Source organism: Bombyx mori, chromosome 23 (assembly GCF_030269925.1).
Source record: "Bombyx mori chromosome 23, ASM3026992v2".
Classification (NCBI taxonomy): domain Eukaryota; kingdom Metazoa; phylum Arthropoda; class Insecta; order Lepidoptera; family Bombycidae; genus Bombyx; species Bombyx mori.
In genome coordinates this window covers 16889866-16911277 of record NC_085129.1, presented here as the reverse complement: position 1 = coordinate 16911277, position 21412 = coordinate 16889866, and the positions used below count along the sequence as shown (strand labels likewise).

At 38.9% G+C, this 21412-nt stretch overlaps 2 protein-coding genes across 7 annotated transcripts in view; one reads left to right on the top strand and one right to left on the bottom strand.

The window, feature by feature from the left end:
• LOC101738454 (tau-tubulin kinase homolog Asator) overlaps positions 1–5132 on the bottom strand; it is a 73341-nt gene extending 68209 nt beyond the window's left edge. For 2 of the 3 annotated variants that reach the window (XM_012694373.4, XM_021350988.3), the window contains exon 1: positions 4720–5123. The gene's annotated coding sequence lies outside the window, so the exon portion shown is untranslated. Of the gene's footprint in view, positions 1–4719 lie in introns of all 3 variants that reach the window. The other variant, XM_021350986.3, reaches the window with a different exon arrangement.
• Positions 5133–9380: 4248 nt separating this feature from the next.
• On the top strand, positions 9381–20911 carry LOC101737875 (uncharacterized). 4 transcript variants are annotated; one of them, XM_021350981.2, is made up of 6 exons: positions 9381–9528; positions 12958–13049; positions 14061–14155; positions 15839–16014; positions 17407–17573; positions 20625–20911. In XM_021350981.2, the coding sequence occupies exons 1-6, from the start codon at positions 9511–9513 to the stop codon at positions 20827–20829; spliced, it is 753 nt and encodes a 250-aa protein (XP_021206656.1). In that variant the 5' UTR covers positions 9381–9510; the 3' UTR covers positions 20830–20911. The 4 variants fall into 4 exon arrangements, with proteins under 4 accessions (XP_021206656.1, XP_021206657.1, XP_012549867.1 ...); XM_021350982.3 differs by lacking the exon at positions 9381–9528 and adding an exon at positions 9540–9726; XM_012694413.4 differs by lacking the exon at positions 9381–9528 and adding an exon at positions 11954–12110.
• The last annotated feature ends 501 nt before the right edge of the window (positions 20912–21412 follow it).

Here is a 21412-nt window from a genome sequence, read left to right as displayed (position 1 = left end):
AGTCCAATTATAATTTGCGTGATTACTGGTGGTAGGACGTGTTGTCAGTTTGTACGGGTAGGTAACAACACCCTGCCTATTTCTACCGTGAAGGAATAATGCGTTTCGATTTGAAGGTTGGGACAGCCGTTGTACTGTTACAACTGAGCCTTTAGAACTCTTAACTCAAGGTGAGTGGCAGCATTTACGTTGTAGATGTCTATTGGCTCCGGTAACCACTTAACACCAGGTGGCCTGTGAGCTCATCCACTCATCTAAACAATAAAAAAATAATTAAAAAGTTCATAAATGATATTTTTGTGCCTCGGAGACCAACTTAGAAAGCTTCTCATGTTAATTTAAAGAGTAAGAAATTCTTGACTAGAGACTACTTCTTCTCGCCCATAAGCCCCTACCTGTAGTAGCCGCAAGAAGTCTTTTTCCATACATGCCTTTCATACGTCATCTTTGCACTCACACTCTTCTCTCGCATTGCCTCTCTCACAGAGTGCGTCTAAGTCTGTTAATATACTCTCTTAATTAAAGACAATAATGTACATAGAGATACAAAAGTGTTTCCAAGTTTCCTTCAAGACGCACGTAGCTTGAAGTTTGTTTACGTCTGCTGTTGGCAGACTGCTGGTTATAAACATGTTAATGACACGAGCGTAGGATGCATCTGGTGCCATTCGCTTGTCCGTTAGTGTGAAAGAGACAGCCTGATTTCGTTTGTTTTGATGAATTGGGCAGCAACACTTTGATGTATATTTCTTTTTCGAGAAATAGAGCTACAAAACATAATATTTTTTTTATTGCTTAGGTCCTACCACCAGTAAATTGCTCATGAATGTCGGCACAGTCAAGCCTACTGAGTACACTATTCAAGCATCGTTTGAAGAAGCACACGTGTAAGCGCTCGGGAAACACCGTGTAGGATATTCATTTCCAAGTCGAATGGTACGCGGCAGAAAAGATCCCTGGTAACGCACTCTGGATGAACGCAGCGGCTCTGAGTAGCGCGGAAGAGCTCTACTCCGGCGAGGGGCGGGGCGAATTCCTTAACATCCAAGTTGTCTCGTCCACACGGCTTCGCTCTAATAATAGTCACGACAAAAAGACGTTTACATCTTAAACGTATGATTAAAGCTCACGCGAGATTCATACACGCTTTGATATTACGGGGCTAACGTTGCATGGAGAATTACAGGACTAAAATTACCCTAGAACATCTCGATCTTACCTTGAATACAATAGGAATGACGTTCAGTGTTCAAACGACAATCAGAGTCATGTGGTCCGTACAAAGTATGGTCGCGAAAAATTTTTTTGGCGATTTTCATTTTCAAGGCCCACTCTTACTTTTTTGTTTAGACTTAATTTTATTTTTGTGTCCTAAGCGGATGCTTGAACTTGCAGCTCTCCTGATGTTAAGCGATTACCAAGGCCCATGGACATCCACAATTTTAATGCATCTACCGACCTTGATACATGAGTTCTAAGTCTCAGTTCTAGAGAATTTGCTAACACTAGCCCTAGCAAGAGCAGTGCTTCGCTGAATCTACCACCGGATCGGAACCGGGACTCACAGAGAAGATCCGGCGAGAAACTCAATGGGTTAAGTATACTGAATATCATTTCAGTCACCGGCTCCAATAATAGATGGAATCTAAGTTTAGAGTCGAACGACCGCGTGTGCTTTGTTGCCGTGTATTATTATTGCTATTAGAGCGCGGAATGCATGTCTATCTCCAACATTTGTTTGCAAATAAATAAGCGATTCGCCTGTAAATATTACGCGCATTACGCAAACGACACGATTCGTGAGACTATTTTGCTAACGCTCACGACACAAAAAAAAAACAAAAGAAAGATTATTTTTAAACTCAAACATTGTAATAACATATCACAATTAGATCCTCAATAGTGACTTAAGTTTGTTCTTTTATGAAATTTTTGTATAAAGAAAACTAGACGGTTTTTTTTATCTCTATATAAGCTGATGGTCTTGAGAGACCATTTCAGCCTAAACTTATCTAGTAGGTGAGCTCACAGGGCTCAAACCTGACGATGTTGCTAGCACGAACCCTAGCAAGAGCCGTGCTTCGCAGAATCTACCACTGGATCGGAAACGCGACCCACTGACAAGATCCGGCGAGAAACTCAGTGGGCTGTGTCTGTGGGTTAATTTACTCGCCGAACGATGACCGGTCTAGACGGTAATTAACACAATACTTGACTTTTTGACGGGAACGCCAGGAGTGAAGTTGTGTGATTTGTTTTATTTTGTCTATTTAGTGTTTTTTCCAGGTTTAAATACGTAATAACGGTGGTTTATTAACTGTTTAGTATCTGTGAAAGTGCACAAATGTGGGAAAATGAAACAAAGCAGCTGGACGTAACTCCTCGGGATCCTCCAAAAAGTCCACTCAGAAAGTCTCAGTAACTTACCACCATTTTACTGAGACTACATTTGATCACATAACATCTCATTTCATTTAAAAAAAAATTTATTGCTTTGATGGGTGGACGAGCTCACAGCCCACCTGGTGTTAAGTGGTTACTGGAGCCCATAGCCATCTACAACGTAAATGCGCCACCCACCTTGAGATATAAGTTCTAAGGTCTCAGTATAGTTGCAACGGCTGCCCTACCCTTCAAACCGAAACGCATTACTGCTTCACGGCTGAAATAGGCGGGGTGGTGGTACCTACCCGTGTGGGCTCACAAGAGGTCCTGCCGCCAGTAAAATCTTGTGAGTTCGCGTCACCGACATGCGTAACAGCAGTATATTTGTAGTTATATAGATGACGTATCGTGCTGCATTAGTGCTGAGTATATATTTACAAATAAAATTGGATGGATTTAGTATAAAGTGTTTGTATATATAATTGTTGTTTCCATTAAATTGTGTATTTATATTTTGTCATGATCTTGTGCAGACCTTAATATATTTATAATAATAAAATAAACATGTATGTCATGTATATATTTGTTACTCGGGATGTCAATAGATTTGAAAACTTAGATTGATCTTGTTAATTTTAATTTAAACATTATGGATTTTCAAATCTTAATACTAAAATTATAAGTTATAGAGGTCCGCTCCGGCTCCGCTCGGGTCTTTAACAAAAATTTCAACAATATTTCACGTTGGTTTATTGTTTTAAATAAAAGAACACTTTTTGCTGCATAACTATAATAGTTAGACATGTGCCGTCGCGACACTTTTTGTAAATAATAATGTGTTCTACAAAGTCGTAGTACATTATTTTATTCTATCATCAATAATTTTGGCAGGGCACGCGATGTAAAGAATATTTTAGGCAATTTTTTTACACCTTGGGTTACATTATTGGAGTTTTAGTAAGGATCCCTAATTTAAAAAAAAAAAGATTATAGCTTATGTCACTCGGGAATAGCGTAGCTTCCAAACAGTGAAAGAATTTTTCAAATCGGTCCAGTAGTTTCGGAGTCTATTCAATACAAACAAACAAACAAATCTTTCCTCTTTATAATATTAGTTTAGATAAGTTTTCACTTCTATTAGCAGTCCCTATGGCTGTCAATATTTTATGTATTAGGTCTATGATCCACGAAAACTGAACAAAATCCAAGTGTTACATAATTAACTTGTATTTAATACGATTTTTTATTTTTATGAAGCTAGCATTACTAGGGGCCCAGAGGCCTTTCCAGTTTCACCAGGACAGGTAGGCGAGCAAATGCTCAGCAAGGAGGGGTGGGATTTGTTAACAGCTGGCCGAGCGCCTCCGAAGGAGACCTAACAACTCAAGAGCAGTGCTTCGCAGAATCTACTACCGAATCGGAATCGCGACCCGCTGAGAGGATCCGGCGAAAAACTCAGCGAGCTGATGCATGGGTTAGGTTGCACGTCGACCTCTTTGTGGAGTTCAACGAGTACGGTTACCGGGGTCGCTAAGCCTGCTCCTAGAGTTAGAGCTGAAGGCGTCTAATGCAAAGGTTATAGGATCTGATGAATCCGTAATGACGTGAATACGATTATTATCCGGGTGGAGTTTCTTTGTTCATACACCGTCTTATTGTGGTATATATGGTGATGATAACTGGCAAAAACCAATCTCCTGATTTAGCTTAGGCTTACAAGATGAGAACAAGATATTTGTATATAAAGAATTGTAATCATTAGAGACGGTAATCATACCGCAACTATACAATTGAAGTGCTTTAATTCGAATTTATTGTTTTTTTATGTAAATGCCAAAAAAATCGATTTTAATACTTTAAAGTGTGCGCTTCATTTAAAAGAGACAAAAAGAGTACGTTTGTTCTTATCTATACAAAAAGAGACTGTTTAATTTTATAAACTGATACATGTGAGTGAGTACATATTTTAAGTCGTACTGAGTCATACTGAGTGCATGTTTTAAGTCGTACAAATTAAAACTCATTTTCTTAAAATTTTTAGTTAGGCTAGATTCTAGATACTTCAATTCTAAAGGTGCGCACGATATCTTCAGATTAATTCGGTCGCAATTATTATTTTTATATATATATTTTTTTAAATGTTTAAAGTAATCAGATTGATAGAGATAATTCCATTGAAATTAACATTGAAAAGTACTTTGCGTGAAACCAAATGAGCTGTTAGTATTCGAACGACGTAAGCTACTACAGTTTTATTCTCTGCCGGTTCGCGCCCACCTCGATCTTCCACACGACACTAATACAATAAAATTTGTGAATAGAATACTCACTTACCAGTTCAACAACATGTCCGTGGTGCGTTTGAACCGAAATATAACAAAAAAAAAACAGAAAAAAGAATATTCCAAAGCACAAAAATAAAACTTCACTGTTCAAAAAAAAAAAAAACAAGAAACAAGCGCGTAACGGAACGCGAATCCAGAATCCAAAATTTGAAAATTTCGCCAAAACGTTCAAATATGGCGCTAAGTTCGGATTTCGAACGACTTCATTTTGTTACTATCGAGTTCCGTTTTGTTATTCGAATTTGTTCTTTGTTCCTTTGAGCCTGACTTCGGTTTCTGTTTAATTATTATTTATATTTTTGGATTGGATGCTTTTATATTAAGCGCGGGGCGCGCGGTCGGACATTGGCACGCGCGCTCCGACCGACTCCCATGCGCACTCTGAAACGTTTCTCCCTTTACGATGCCGCTAAAGAGAATCTGGATAAATTTACGCTGTTACTAGTGACGGGAATAATGACTTGGTCGATAAAACTATTGACGTTCTCGGCCGACCGGCTGAGCTGACGGAAGATTCGCCGACAAGCTTAGTGGGTTAGGTGTTTACCTCAAGGGCTCCTAGTGTGGATCGGGAGGGTCCAGAAAGACATGTTAGGGGGAAGTGTTGGCATCCATTGCCTCCTCTAGGTATGTAACTTGAGGCGACCACAAAAAGAGTTTTCGAAATGCTCAATTGGGGCACCTGTCGCTTATGGACTTCAGCAACGCCAAGGGCAGAGTCAAGCCACTGCCTACCGTTAAGTACTCTCCACAAGCCTCGTTTGAAGAAGGACATGTCATAGCGCTCGGAAAACACCGTGGAGCTCATTCCAAAGCCGGATGGTACTAGGCAAAAAAGATCTGTGGAAACGCACTGTGGATGAACACATTGGCTCCAGGTAGTATGTATGAACTCTACTCCGGTGGCGGGCGGTGCGATGGTAAAAACATGGATTGTCGTATAAGCGTGAGATATAGGCCATTTTTCACAATCTACGCAACATTACTGCCGAAATTACGATCATCGTATGGCTATTAGTATCGACACAGCGCCTCCCTAGAGCTCCGTGGCACCTGACCGCAGAACCATTCCAAGAAACCCAATTGTTTATTCCTGCAACGTTTATATAGTTTTCGTTTGGATTTTAAAATAAATTTTATTCAGTTCTAACATGTTTATCATTTCAAATGACTCAGCGTTTAGAAGGAAACGCGCCATAAGTTTTCGATAAGGGATCACGGTGGGACATCTGGTTTGAAAGCTTTTTTCGTGATTTTTGTTTTGTATGCGAGCCCGGGTCGCGATTACGATCCGGTAGCAGACTCATTCGCGAAGCAGCAACTCATGAGTTGTTAGGTCTCCTTTGGCGACGCTCGGGTAGCTGTTAGCAAATCCCAACCATCCTTGCTGAGCCCTTGCTCGCCTACCTGTCCTGGTGAAACTGAAAAGTCCTCAGGGCCACTGGTAATCTTTCCTTCACAAAAAAAGCTTATATCCCTGATGTTTAATTACCAGAACCCGTATGTTATACGTAAAAATGCAACTATGTAATTGTCGCCACCCACGTCGAGACATGAATTTTACGTGTTCGTTTTTTTTTCGCTGCAGAAATGGTGGGTGGAAGGAGGTTAATTAAAATATTTTGACTAGCAGTTTCAGTTCTTATACGAGTATATTATATTCCCTACTTCTAGGGTGCCATCACATTGAAGATATGACAATATGACGACTGTGGCTAGGTCTTATGTCTCAAGATGTCACGATATTCGTATTGTGAAGGGCTTTCTAAGACTGGAGGATACTGTCGGACCTTGGCCTAAGCGTTAGTGGTGGTATGAGACGTGGTATCGCTTTTCTAGGCCTGGCAAAACATTCGCCACTTGAAAAGCTGTGTGACAAGTCAAGGCATGTTAAAACAAATGGTTTTTGTGTCGTTATTTGATGGACTACCTTCTAAAGGTGCTTTGCGTTGCAGATACACATAACATGAGTTGAAGCAATACTTTAAATCATGAATTGATTGACTGTTATTGCAGAATTGTTATTTATGATAGTTTTTTTCGGGGAACGATGCCAGAAATAGAAATTTTGGATATGGGACTTGTAATTCGTGTGACGTTTTGGAGAAGTAGGCGAGTACTTTGAGATGGGATGCGTCTGCGTCGGAGATCAGCGCCTGCAGGCTTCGTTCTCTGGATGCAACGAATTTTATAAAGCCCCAAGAAGCTTTTAGACGTTTTTTTTTTTAAATTAAACCATTGGACTTCGACTTGAGTATGAAGACTCTGACATAATCAAGTGAATAAAATTATCAAACAACGACTTGCTTTTAAATAATTATGGTATTCTATGAAATACGGATTCTGATGTACCCTATTACCAATACCGAACTCAACCAGTTCTTGAAATTGGTCATTTTACGCTCTACTGGGAACGCATCATTTTTCACGGATAGTCTGATATTGTGATAATAGATGCCGCCGGTAACTACATTCCCGATCCTGCGGAAAGAATGGAAAGCAGTCGACGTCGCCCAAAACACGTTAGTTCGAATCCTCCCGATCCACTAACGGTGCTTTTAGGTACCTCAAGCACCGGTCATCGTTCTCGTCGAACCCGTCGCTTGCGACGAAGGGCTCGACGAGTAAATGAACCCTCAGACACAGCCCACTGAGTTTCTCGCCGGATCTTCTCGGTGGGTCGCGTTTCCGATCCGGTGGTAGATTCTGCGAAGCACAGCTCTTGCTAGGGCTCGTGTTAGCAATGTCGTCAGGTTTGAGCCCCGTGAGCTCATCTACTAGTTAAGGTTCCGCTGATATAGCCTCTCAAGGCTATCAGCTTAGGTAGGAAAAAAAAAGCGACCCGATGAGAAGATCCGGCGAGAAACTCAGTGGGCTGATGTTTAGGTTAGGTTGCAGGTTAGGTTGCGGTTACCGGGGCCTCTACGTCTGCTCCTAATGTTAGAGCTAAAGTTGTCTAATGCAAGGGTTATTGGACCTGATGGATCCGTAAGGACGTGGCGTATAAGGTGCGGAACGTCGGAAAACTGACTTTTGCGCAGTTTTGTACTTAAATTACGCACTTTAAACGGATTGCGCTAAAAAAGTTAATCCGTAAAAATAGTTTTAATTAATTGAATCTATAATCAAACAGAAGGGGAAATTATATTGGGCCGTTTTATCTTTGCCCGTTTAAAAATAGATGTTTATCAATTCTATTAGGCCACGGTCGAAGCAGTTCAGATACGTACTACTTAGGGTTGCCAGATCGGAGGTTGTGAATATCGAGACTACACACGAAATTGGTCCTTGTATATACATATTTGAAACCTAATGAAAATTGAGTTTTAGATAAACACATTTTTGCGGCATAATTAGAACTCCTTTGGTCGTGAGTCCCTTAATTCCCAGATCGGAGTAAAATTCGTGTTATAATCTAGTTTGTTAACTCTTATAACCCATAGACACAGCCCACTGAGTTTCTCGCCGGATCTTCTCAGTGGGTCGTGATTCCAACCCGGTGGTAGATTCAGTCTTTGCGGTGCTGGCATCGCTGACGTCCTTAAGCGACTGTAAATTAAACGAGCCATATGCTGGTCTGCCTATAGGGACAATAAAAAACTCGATCCACTAGAAACCGAAACCGTGCATTTCCTCACAGTTAGGGTCCTCGAATAGCACCACATCACCTCTTTCCGTGCCGTAGACACACACAGCCCACTGAGTTTCTCGCCGGATCTACTCAGTGTGTCGCGATTCCAATCCGGTGGTAAATTCAAGCACTGCTTTTGCTAGGGCTAGTGTAGGCAAATACTTCCGATCAAGTGAACTCACCTACCGGTCTGGTTGTAGCTGAAGTAGTTTTTTAGACAACCAAGCGAATAAGTCGGGGAAAAAATTAGCTCTTAACTTTGTTCAGGTGTTAAATATCCATATATCTGTTTATATAAACGTATGTAAGTATGTGTATATAATGTAGATTTATTTTATTCACCGTAAAAGAAAGATTAGCTCAGGAAAGTTGCTCTATAAAGAGATACAACATTTAAAGCTATTGCTTCACCAGTTCTTATGTTTCATATGTTTCAATATTCAAAATGTTTCAATGTTTTCTGTTTCTTCTTCCAATGTTTCAAAATACAATTTATGTCACCTGCATTACTTATTATAAGATTTATATCATAAATCATATAGAGGTTACGTGTATATGTATGAGTCTGTGTTCCCATAGTACAGGGAATCCTTAGTGACTTTTTGGCGGGAACGCGAGGAGTGAAGTTGTGTGATTTCTTTTATTTTGTCTATTTAGTGTTTCTTCGGGTTTAAATGTGTAATAATGGTGGTTTATTAACTGTTTAATATCTGTGAAAGTGCACAAATGTGGTAAAATGAAACAAAGCCGCTGGACGTAGCTTCTCGGGATCCTCCAAAAAGTCCACTGAAAAAATCTTAGTAAATGACCACCATTTTGCTGAGATTATATTTCATTCCATATCATCTCAATTCATTTCATTTAATTTCATCCCAGTTGATTAGTGTCTCAAATTAATCATCTTCATTTCATTTCACTCCATAATATCATTTTTCACAAAAATATGAACATAAATTAAAATAAGACATGACTTAAAGGTTTCAGTTACCAGGTCATAAAATCCTTTAAAAAAAAGGAATCCTTAGTGGTAGTTGACCGTGTGTAATCTGTAACAGATGAATTGTTTTATTTGCTTATATTAAAATTAACGTTACTTCTACAATTTACTTGTGTCCATTGTAAGGGCATCGTCTCAAAATTCTGACAAAAATGCTGGCTGGCAACACTGTTAGTGGTTGAATTTATTTGTGACGGACGATTTTCGCGCGTAAAATAATTACAAGACGCTGTTTTCTCAGAAACATATGCAACGTTTTTTGCGGTTCTATGTCACAGAAAAACCAAAGTCTTTAGAAACAATACCTACGTTGGTGAATACGAAAAAAAAGTCGTATTATAAACTAATGAATCAAGTGCTAAGTTAAGGTATTTCTTGTTGTGAACTCCGGCGCACTGGTCGCGAATTACATCATCGTCACTACGTAAATAGTACGTTTCCAATGTACGACGAGAAAAACGTTGTTGCATTAAAAAAAATAATGGTGAAAAACGGTTCGTGTTGACGACCTTCTACCGCGGAATTTTGATTAATATATCTAATGCAGATTCTAACTATAGAGTAAAGAAAACATTATTGTACATATTACCTTGAAATTGACATACTAATTTATATTTTGATAACTTTAAAACGGTCCTGTAGATGGCGTTTACGCTGAAAGATAAGTTTTGTACTTTGATAATTAGATAGGTTTCTTGAAGCATTCGTTTATTCCCTTTGTACCCAGTACAAAATAGTATTTTTTAATTATTTGTTTTTTATTGCTTAGGTGTGTGGATGAGCTCACAGCCCACCTGGTATTAAGTGGTTACTGGAGCCCATAGACATCTACGACGTAAATGCGCCACCCACCTTGAGATATAAGTTCTAAGGTCTCAGTTCTTACAGTACAAGGGCTGCCCCACCCTTCATACCAAAACGCATTACTGCTTCACGGCAGAAATAGACCGGGTGGTAGTACCCGTGTGAACTCATAAGATGTCCTACCACTAGTAGTAATATGCATCTTCAGTAAAACATAAAATAAATACAAGTATGTTTTATCCATATACAACAATATAGTTACTCCACTATATGCTGCATATGAAAATAAACATTTAGGTTCAATTATATTGCATATAATAAGCATAATAATATAAGCAAGAAAATTGTATTACTTGTAATACTATTATAAAATTCTCTTCATAGACTTCTAGAACAATTTTATTTTAATTTTATTTAAACACTGTATTGTGTAATTACGCTTTGCAATTTTGCCATCTGTTTACAGAAAGCCAGGTTACAATGATGAGAAAAAGGCTTTCAATCGTCTAACAAACATTATTATTTAAAGTGAATCAAGATTACGACTAGTGACGATTCAACAAAAATCTAATATATAAAATTCTCGTGTCACAGTTTTCGTTGCCATACTCCTCCGAAACGGCTTGACCGGTTTTGATGAAATTTTTTGTGCTTATCCGGTATCTATGGGAATCGGCCAACATCTATTTTTCATCCCCCTAAATGTTAGGGGTAGTCCACCCCTAAATTTTTTTATTTATTTTTTAGACAAAATTTTTAATTTTTATTTTTTTATGATACAGCATACAAGAATACATACAACCCTAAATTTTTACCCCTTTACGATCAACCCTTATTTTTTATTTGCTAATTAGAAATTTTTAAATTTTTTGCGAGAATTTTGTTTTTATTTTGTCATGACGTAGAATAAAAAAATTCATATTACTCTAAAATTTTCATCCCTCTACGATCAACCCCTATTTTTTATTTGTTAATTATAAACTTTAATTTTTTTGGCAAGTTTTTTATTTTGTTTTGTAATGACTTAAAATAAAATAAAAACATATTACTCTCAATTTTCACTCTTATACGATCAACCCCTATTTTTCCACCCCGATTAATATTTTTTTTATTCTATGCACAGATCCGCAATAAGGTTGCAAGATGGCAATCAAATATTATAATTGTAGTACGATAAATTCTTATTCAGAGTTTATAATTTCAAGTTCCTTTAATTATGATTTTTTTAAATTGAATTTGATCTCCCGCCCTCGCCGGTCGACTACTGATCTACTATCAATCGATCAGCTATCCCCGCCAGGTGTCACCACTCATCCAGCAAACATCATGTAGTAGGGATGAGGACGAAGCCAGTCTCCTGTTTTACTTACTCACTATAAATCATAGATTATACACTTAATATATTTGAGAGCTATACAATACTATACATTTTTCAGCCATGTTTTTTTGGTTTTATTTGTGTATCAATAGTAGGTCTGAGAATCGGCTACTATCTATTTATCATACCACTAAGTGAAAAGGGTTGTCCACCCGAAAATTTAGTTTTTATTTTAATTTTTTGGAAATTTTTTTTTTGTTTATAATGTAGTGTTATGTGGTTAAATGATTTTTTTTTTCTACAGTAGAATTTCCCTAGATATCTTATTAAGGCAACACAACGTTTGCCGGGTCAGCTAGTAAAATATAAAATCGTTTTGCAAAACAATGGAAACTGGCACACTCGAACGCACACATCCAAGTCTCGTTACACACAAACCTATTCCCAGCGCTAACCCGATAAGGCTTTATCTCCAAGTCTTAAAGTTTTTTTTCGTTTATCATTCAATCGATCGCTTGTGCATTACGATAATTTACCCGACGTATCCGCATTTGTCTCAAATATTAAGTGTATAATCTATTGGCATTTGTGTTTCGTATCTCATATTGAACGCACAAAAATTAAAAATACGTAAGTTTGCCTCAAACTATTTGCATCAAAGAGTTTAAATTTCACACGTTCGACAGTTTTTCAATAGTATAATGTTGTATTAATATTAAATGCAGTGTTTATAATTGAAGATGAATTGTAAACAAGTTTACGGAAACTAGTTTTCGAATATGACCGGCAATTTCGCAGAAAAACAACGATATTGTGTTGTGATTAATAATGAATTTTGTGTTTATTGTTTTTTTTTTTATAAATAACCTAATGTATCTGTTAGCTCTCGCCTCAAACGGTAAATATATTGAAGCCTTAAAAAGCTGAAATATTAAGATCTCCCAATAAAATTGCCAATCGTCGTAGTGGCTCATTTGTTTGAATAAATGTATTCATAATTTTGTTCAATTTTGTTCATTATGTTAACACAAACCTAAGTTCTAAATTCGAGAAAGATCGGTTTTCCAATGATTAATAAATATAATAGAAATGTTAATATTAATAAAATTTATAGCAAAATTTACGATTGAGATATTTGCAATCAATATCGGTTAGTGTTTAGTGTTTTAGATGTAGGTACAAAGGTGAGCGTATGTGAGTATTTAAGATTACCCGCTGTTTGATCAATCTGATTTAAATCGAGAATGTATCTACCCTCCGCAGCGACGCTTCTTCGCGCCCACCTTTTTTTTTGCCCTTGTAGGCAGACGAGTATACGGCCCGCCTGATGGTGAGTGGTTAGCGTCGCCCATGGACTTCAGCAATGCCAGGGGCAGAGCCAACCCGCTGCCTACCGTTTTTTTCGGCCTTTGAGCCAATCTGTCGGCGACAATGACTGCTGTTCTATATGAATTGACTCGAGTGAATTCCTTTTCAGAAAATGCCATTTCAGAGGCCCGCCAGTGTTCCCATCGGGCAGGTATGGAGTCGTTTTAAAGGCAAAGAGAGGGATGGAAAACCAGCTAAGATGTCAGTGTGATAAACTATTCTAAATTACATCTAAAATAAGTAGGTAGCTTGCCTTGGACAAACATCAATAGACATTTTGAAGGGTGAAAGGCTATTTGGTTTAAGCGACATTTATCTTTGTAATTAAAGGTCCGTTTTATTTTGTATTAATTAAGATAAAAAAATCGATGGTTTTAATTGAACTTTATTTATGTATAATTACCACATTCAAATAGCTGAAGAAGTTTTTTTTGTCATTATATTTTTTACAAATGTTCCAAACATAAATGCCTCTCCTGTAAAGTTACAAATATGTCGCTTAAACGAAATAGCTTTTTACCCGTCGATTTCAATATATTTCATACTATAGTCTAATTTGAAAAAAAAAAAACACGTGTGGCACTCGGGGATTGCCGCGGTAAAGCTATTGCCATAGCATTTTTATCAACTTATGCGATTATAATTAGACAATAACAATTTAATATTATAACAATAATAAAATAAAACCACACTGTATTTATAAACATTAACAAACGCAAAATATTAACCGTCCCCTTCACACACATAAGCTAGACCACGCGAGAGAGAGATGGGCAGACTAGTCATGATGCGCATTCAGTGCGACGTCACGCCACGCGCTTATTCACAAACACTACACAAGCGCAACGAGTGAATGTGTTGAACGCGAGCTACATGGTAGGCGGAGAGTGGGGGTTTTTAGGTTTTATTTTCGTTACGGAATTTCTTGATTCGGTCGCCGCGCCCAAACATCCGATAAAAGCTATGCAATAGCTTAAAAATATCCTTAACTAATACTTTTCATTTCACACCTAAGTTCAATAGTAATTTCGGACTATGTCTGTTTCCCGTAACTACTAGGCTTCTACATTGATGGGATCGCGTCGTCTGATTAAACGACTCTAGAATTGATTACATTGCGTCGTTTGGTCCAACAATTGTATTGTGTGATGCACGCAATCAACATCGTCCCAACTAATCTGGGCCTTGTTCAAAACTCTATTTGTCTTCAAGGTACCAAATAAGAGACATGGACGACGCGAAAGAGAAATGCTTAGAGTTAATGAAGAGTACTTTTTTGAGGGACGAGCCGCTTTGTGATGTATTAGGTAAGTTTTGACAGAGCCCGTGGACCGCTGATGCCTTTACAGCGGTTGTGCTGAGAGCTAATTTATCGAAGCGAAGCTTAATGAATGTGGTTTTCAGGGAAAGCTATTTGATTTCATGAAATTCCGTGCAATATATTATATAACCTCGTAAATTCCTCAATGCCTGAAGACAAAAGTCTTTAATCAGTGTGTTCTCCCCGCGATGACCTACGGCGTGAAAACCTGTGTGCTTATTGCGAGTTTATTAACGTTCTCGATAGCGTAAAAGTTAGCTCATATTTGTATGGAATGGGATCGTTTGCCTACGTTTGCCGCTAGAGGCGCTGTTCCAACTGCATATAAAATTGGATTAACTTTTACGCTATCGAGATCGTTAAAAAACTCGCACTAAGCACAGTGGACACTGACGGCGGGGCTGGCCCATAAGTTAACACGCTCGCGTGAGCAACGTTGTGAAATGGCGCAACGTCATATGGCGGCCTCTAGATTATCATATTTGTTTTGTCCGAACGTTTTTGAACGTCTATTTTATGGGAAAATTCCTATGGCGCATCTACTTAGCGCCGCAACACATTGGATTGTTATAACCTACACCGCCGCGTTTCCTACAACAAAAAATCATCATAAGATGAACGTATTATGGCGTGACGTTTTTAGGCGTTGCTAAACTTTATATGTGAAAAAGGTGCGTCACAATAGCAATATTCAGAAATGAGGTTGAGCTCACACGAACGTGTTGAGAGTCGCACAGTGGGCGATGGAGAGGGACTCTAAGGGACAAAATCCGGAACGAAGAAATTCGACGGAGAACCGAAGTCGACGACATAGCTCTCAAAGTTAGCAGGCTAGAATGGCAATAGGCCGGTCACATCTGTTGAGGTTAGTTGGGGGAGGAAAGTTCTCGAATGGAGGCCATGGCATAGTACCAGGAGTGTGGGGCATCCTCCAACCAGGTGGACCGATGGCTTAGTGCGCACGGCGGGAAGTCGTTGGATGCGGAAAGCGGAGGACCGCATTCTGTGGAAGGCATTGGGGAAGGCCTGTGTCCAGTAGTGGGCAGATAAAGGCTGATGATGATTTCATTCTAAACGATCAAGGGTAGTCTTAAGTTCTATTTTGAATGATGAGTACATCGAAGGGTGAAAGGCTGAAACATTTATCTTTGTAATTAAATGTCCGTTTCATTTGTTATTAGTATCAAAAGATAGATGTTTTTAATTAAACTTCAATTTATTAATAATTTACTGGTGGTAGGACGTCTAATGGGTCCGCACGGGTAAGTACCACAACCCTGCCTATTTCTGCCGTAGCAGGTATTTGTCCCCTACCTATGCTGATAGCCTTGAGAGGCTATTTAAGCTTCGCCCTAACGTGTGGGTGAGTTCACGGGGCTCAAACCGGGAGTGTTGCTAACACTGACCCCAGCAAGACGCGACCCACTGAGAAGGTTCGGTGAGAAACTCAGTGGGCTGCGTCTATGGGTTAATTTACTCGGCGAGGGCGGTGACCGGTGCTTGTGGTACCTAAAAGCACCGTTAATAGTTCGGGAGGATCTGTAATGACGTGCTTAGGGCGAAGTCGACTGTTTACCATTCGGTCCACAAGATCGAGTATGTACCTTTGTATGAGATACAAAGTCGAGCTGACGAAGGTGTGTTAAAGAAAACAAATGTTTCTATTCAGAAATCAACAGGGATCCCGTTTCAATTGAGACTATAATGAAAAACTGGGAGGAATACGTAGCGCAGAACGTCAGTCTGGCTTGTTACACCGAGGTAGACGGGGAACCTGACGAGCTGGTCGGCTTCAACATAGTCCTGGTGAAGAGCATCGACGATATAGACGAGGATTTAGATACGGTACAGCACTGCTGGCGTCAGTTGGTCAGGACTTCTTGGAGATGTTAGGCTGGGAGTGCTCCTATCGAGCGATGCGACCGTGCCGGCGTTCAAATCCCATAGACAGGCATCAACAGCTCTAAGAAGCTACGTACGTAAGGCATGTTCACGAACGCTCTCTGTAAAGAAGGTATAATAAGGTCGTATAATAATCAAGCAATAAATATGAGTTATTATGGTGGTCTACCCACCTGGAAGGAGGTAGACCGACGATCTATTGAAAGTCACGAGAATCCGTTGGTTGGAGCGCAGGACTGGTCGCAGTGGCGAGCTTCGGGGAGAGCTTTGTCCAGCAGTGGACATACGTCGGCTGGTGACGATTGGTGGAACAGTAAAAACGTTTTTCCAACAAGACAGCCTCCAGGAGTTGCTTCAATACTTAAGAGCTTGGCCCGATGTACTGCTCGCCTGCTGACCTCATCTCTGTAACTCTTTACTGGTGGTAGGACCTCTTGTGAGTCCGCACGGGTAGGTGCCACCAACCAGCCTATTTCTGCCGTAAAGCAGTAATGCGTTTCGGTTTGAAGGGTGGGGCAGCCGTTGTAACTATACTGAGACCTTAGAGCTCATATCTCAAGATGTGTGACGGCATTTGCGTTGTAGATGCTACCAGGTGAGCTGTGAGCTCGTCAACACATCTATGCAAAAATGAAAAACGCGACGAAGCTACCAGCTCCAATTGACCTTACAAAAAAGGGGGGACATTCGCTTTGTCGATAACCCGACCCACGGGCAGACTGCTCTCTGAGTCATGTGCCGGACCTTCCATAACTCTAATGCTCAGAGAGGATCCAGTCGTGACCATAAATCGCACTGTGCTCAATCCAGTTTTGACCAAACTATGGCTATGAATGAGTTAAGCCAATTACCGATGTGTGCTAGTCTAGTGATGAAGATTCTGTTATGACTATGCACTCTATGTTAACCAATGATTGGGGCTACCAGGGGTGTCGCCACTCACTTCGAAACATTAGGTCCAAATCGCACAACTGCTTAGTGAGGACGGGTCGGTGGTACCTACCCGTAAAGGCCCACAAGTGGTTCCACTACTAATAAAAGCTTTTGATTTGTCAATTAAATATCCTTGCAGGAGTAAAAGGATTTTTTTTATTGTCCTCGTAGGCAGACAAGTACACGGCCCACCTGATGGTGAGTGATTACCGTCGCCCATGGACTTCAGCAATGCCAGGGGCAGAGCCAAGCCGCTGCCTACCAAATTGCCATTATCGAGGCCACATGACGCCTGAAGTTCCTTGAAATGCCCGATTGATTTACGGCTTAAATGGGCATTAAGGTAGTGGCGTTCCGTGCGGGATGGATGCCGCCGACTAGAGAACCCTTCTGCGATTGCAGGTAAAAGGCGAATCCTGGAAGAAGCTGCTTAGGACACTGATAGAAGCGGAGAATTTGTGCAACGTATTCAAATACTACGGCGTGGACAAGTACTTGACCTCGAGCGGGCTCACGGTGCTGCCCGAGCACCGAGGTCAGAACATCGGAGCCAGACTCTTCGCGGCCAGGTACAGTCGCTAACAAAACGTTTTTAATAAAACGCTGTAATATCGCGTTTTTAATTGTCATACATTCAAAGGCTTCTTTAGCTCATATCACCGATTAACAAAAAAATTATTAATCAATTAACATCAGACCATAGTGGACAATTTGTGTCTTTTGAATCTATTATGAATTCTAAAGATAAAAATACTCTTGTGATTGTTCCTATTAATAAAAAACGAATTGAGAAGTTTAGAAATAATATTAAGCAAGAACATTCAGAAATTATTTATAACAAAAACCCAAATTTATCATACCAAAATATGTTTGAGAGAATTAATATGGTCTTTACTGATGTATTTATTCCTAAAACTGTAACATTAAAAAACAAAACGGTGTTCAGCGAGTGGGCCACCACCGGAGTGTACAAAAGTAGAAAAAAATTGTATGATCTGTATTCTGAAAAAGCTTATAATAATGATGAAACATTTCATCAATATGTCAGGAACTATTCCAAACTATTTAGAAAAGTTTGTTTAGCGGCAAAATCTTTACATTTAAGTGATTTAATCAAAAATGCCCCTGACAAGATAAAGATGACTTGGAATATCATTGGTAGAGAAAGTGGAAAAGTCAGAAATAGCCATCAAGAATTCTCGTTAAAAATAGACGATAAATTGGTAACTAGTCATGAAGATGTGGCTAATGCTTTTGAAAAGTTTTTCTCTGACATTCCAGTTTCAACTACCACATCTCTAAATTCATCCCCCACAGCAGCTGAAATATTATTGCATAACCATGTCAAGAAATGCAATGAAATTTTTAAATTTAAGAAAATTAATTCAAACAATATAATAAAAAGTTTTAATAGCCTTAATGTAAAAAATACAGCTGACTTGTGGGGAATATCAGTAAAGGTTTTGAAGTCTGTAATAGACATTATTGCTTCTCATCTTGTTAGTATTTTTAATGATTGTATTAAGTGTGGTGTATTTCCTGACTTAATGAAACATAGTAAAGTGATTCCTCTTTTTAAATCTGGTAGTACTGATGACCCCTCTAACTATAGACCTATTTCAGTACTTCCTACGTTGAGTAAAATCTTTGAAAAAATTATTTTGACACAACTTTTAGAACATTTTAAATCAGATAACCTGCTTCATAATAAACAATTCGGGTTTACAAGGGGTCGCTCTACAACTGATGCAGGTGCTTATCTAATCAAAAATATATTTCAATCTTGGGAGGAATCGCATGATTGTCTTGGAATTTTCTGTGACTTATCCAAAGCATTTGACTGTGTTGAACATAAAACATTGGTGAGGAAACTACATCACTATGGTATTAGGGATGGTGCATTGGAACTTATTACTTCCTATTTATCAGGAAGGATACAAACAGTAGATGTGAAAGGAAATAGATCTTCAGGCACCACGTTGAAAATGGGTGTACCTCAGGGTTCCATTTTGGGTCCTTTTTTATTTCTAATATATATAAACGATTTGCCTAGTTTTATTGAGTCCCGACACGAGGTCGTATTATTCGCAGATGATACATCTTTATTATTTAAAATTAAACGACAATTACAAGTCTATGACGAAGTGAATGATGCGATTTCGTGTGTGGTTCATTGGTTCCGTATCAATAACCTATTATTGAATAGTAAGAAAACGAAATGTATTAAATTTACTTTAAAATGTATTAAATCATCTTTAAATGTGAGACAAGTAGATAGTAATGTAATTGTTTCTGAGGAATCATTGGAGCTTGTTGAGTCAACCGTATTTCTTGGTATAACAGTGGACTCCAAACTGCAGTGGGGACCTCATATTCATAAATTGGCGAGTAAGCTTAGCTCTGCAGCATACGCAGTAAAAAAAATTAGAATGTTAACAAATGCGGACACGGCTCGTTTAGTTTACTTTAGTTACTTCCACAGTGTCATGTCCTATGGCATTTTGCTATGGGGCAATGCGGCCGATGTAGAAATGATATTTATTCTGCAGAAAAGAGCTAAGTATACGTGCTATTTATAACATGCACTCAAGGGAATCCCTGAGGGAAAAATTTAAAGAAATTAAAGTTCTCACTATGCCATCCCAGTACATCTTTGAAAATTTGATGTATGTTCGTAAACATATTGAGGAGTTTCCTAAGATGTCGGACATACATAATAGAAATACTAGGAACAAACACAAGCTTGTTGTGCCGATGAGTAGGTTACATAAGATACGAAATTCATTCGGGTGTTTGTCTGTGCGCCTGTACAACAAAATCCCACAAGATGTTCAGAACCTACATATACATAGGTTTAAGAAAACTATTAAAGAACATCTGTGCAATAAAGCTTACTATAAAGTCAATGATTATCTAGAAGATTGCACAAAGTGGGAATGAGTTGCTCGCTCCGGGAATTTCAATATTGTAAAATTGTTATGTTATAATTACTTATTGTAATATGAATATTTAAAAAAAATATATATTTAAAATAAAAATAAAAATCTAATATTAAAAAAAAAAAAAAAAAACATGCCCGCTGAATTTCTTGCCAATTCTTCTCAGGACGGAGGCTAATTCTTGTGAATTGGCGGTAATTCTTTTGACGTTCAATAAGTATGTACTTTCATTTATGTTGAATAAAACTTTTTTTGATTTTGATTTTGATTTTTGATAGCATCCGCGTGCAAGCATCGCTTTAGCGTCCTCTAGTGAGTGCACGCTCAAAATGGAATAGATACAAATGTGGCAGGATCATTAACATTGCCGAGACTGGCCTCTCCGAAGTAAAGCTGCCCTGATACATACTTTATCTAATTTAAAAAATTTTTAAGACTCATCATCATCATCAGCCCGTAGCAGTCCACTGCTGGATATAGGTGTAGGCCTCCCCAATTGCTTGGAAGACTGCCTACGTTTGCCGCTAGGGGCACTGTTCCGACTCCATACAAATTTGAGTTAACTTTTACGCGATCGAGAAGTTAAAACGCTCGCACTAAGCACACAGAACTTGACAAAACATCCCTTTACATTGCCTCTTTTTTCTTTACAATTTGTTGATACAACGGCATTTTCAACAGAGAGCCCCTGGGAAACGCTCTTGGCATAGAGGCGACTGCTACCGTCTTCACGGCCACCACGTCCCAGGTCTTGGCAGCGAAGTGTGGCTACGAGACGTTAGCGGAACTAAAATACTCAGACATGTTAAAGTTCGGAATAAATCTGACTGAATGCACCACAGACAGAGCAAAACTAATGGGCACTCGATTCAAAAAACAACAATAACGCGTATTAGGAATTTATTTTATTTAAGTACAAAACATGCACGCGCAAAAAAAAGAATTATTTTAATAAAGAATTTAATAATGCTCACGTTTTTTATTTTCCACTGCCTATTTATTCGGTGGTCGCTTAAGGGGCTATTCCATCTCAACAGTAACCCTAGACAAGAGTTTTGTCTCAGTTTTTATAGTACAACAGTTGTTCCAGCTTTCAAACCGTAATGCAATACTGCTTCACGGCAGAAATAGGCAAGTGGTACCTACCCGTGCGGACTGAACACGCCCTACCTCTTGTAAGGGGTTTCGTGCTTGGAATAGGGAAGTAAAAGCAATTGTCATACTAAAATTACACAATTAAATTAGTGGGTAGGTTTACTTCAGTAGGCAGGTAAATGGGTTTTAAGTTTTGATGTGAAATTTAGAATTAAAATCTTTTTAAAAATAAAAACAATTTAATTTGCGCATATTTATGAGCGGTAGGGTGTGTATTTGCCGAATAACGACTGATCAGCGCGGCGACACTGTAGCGACTGGTGTAATTTCCAAGATGGCGTCCGAAGTTGCTAAGTCAAATTCAACTCGGAACC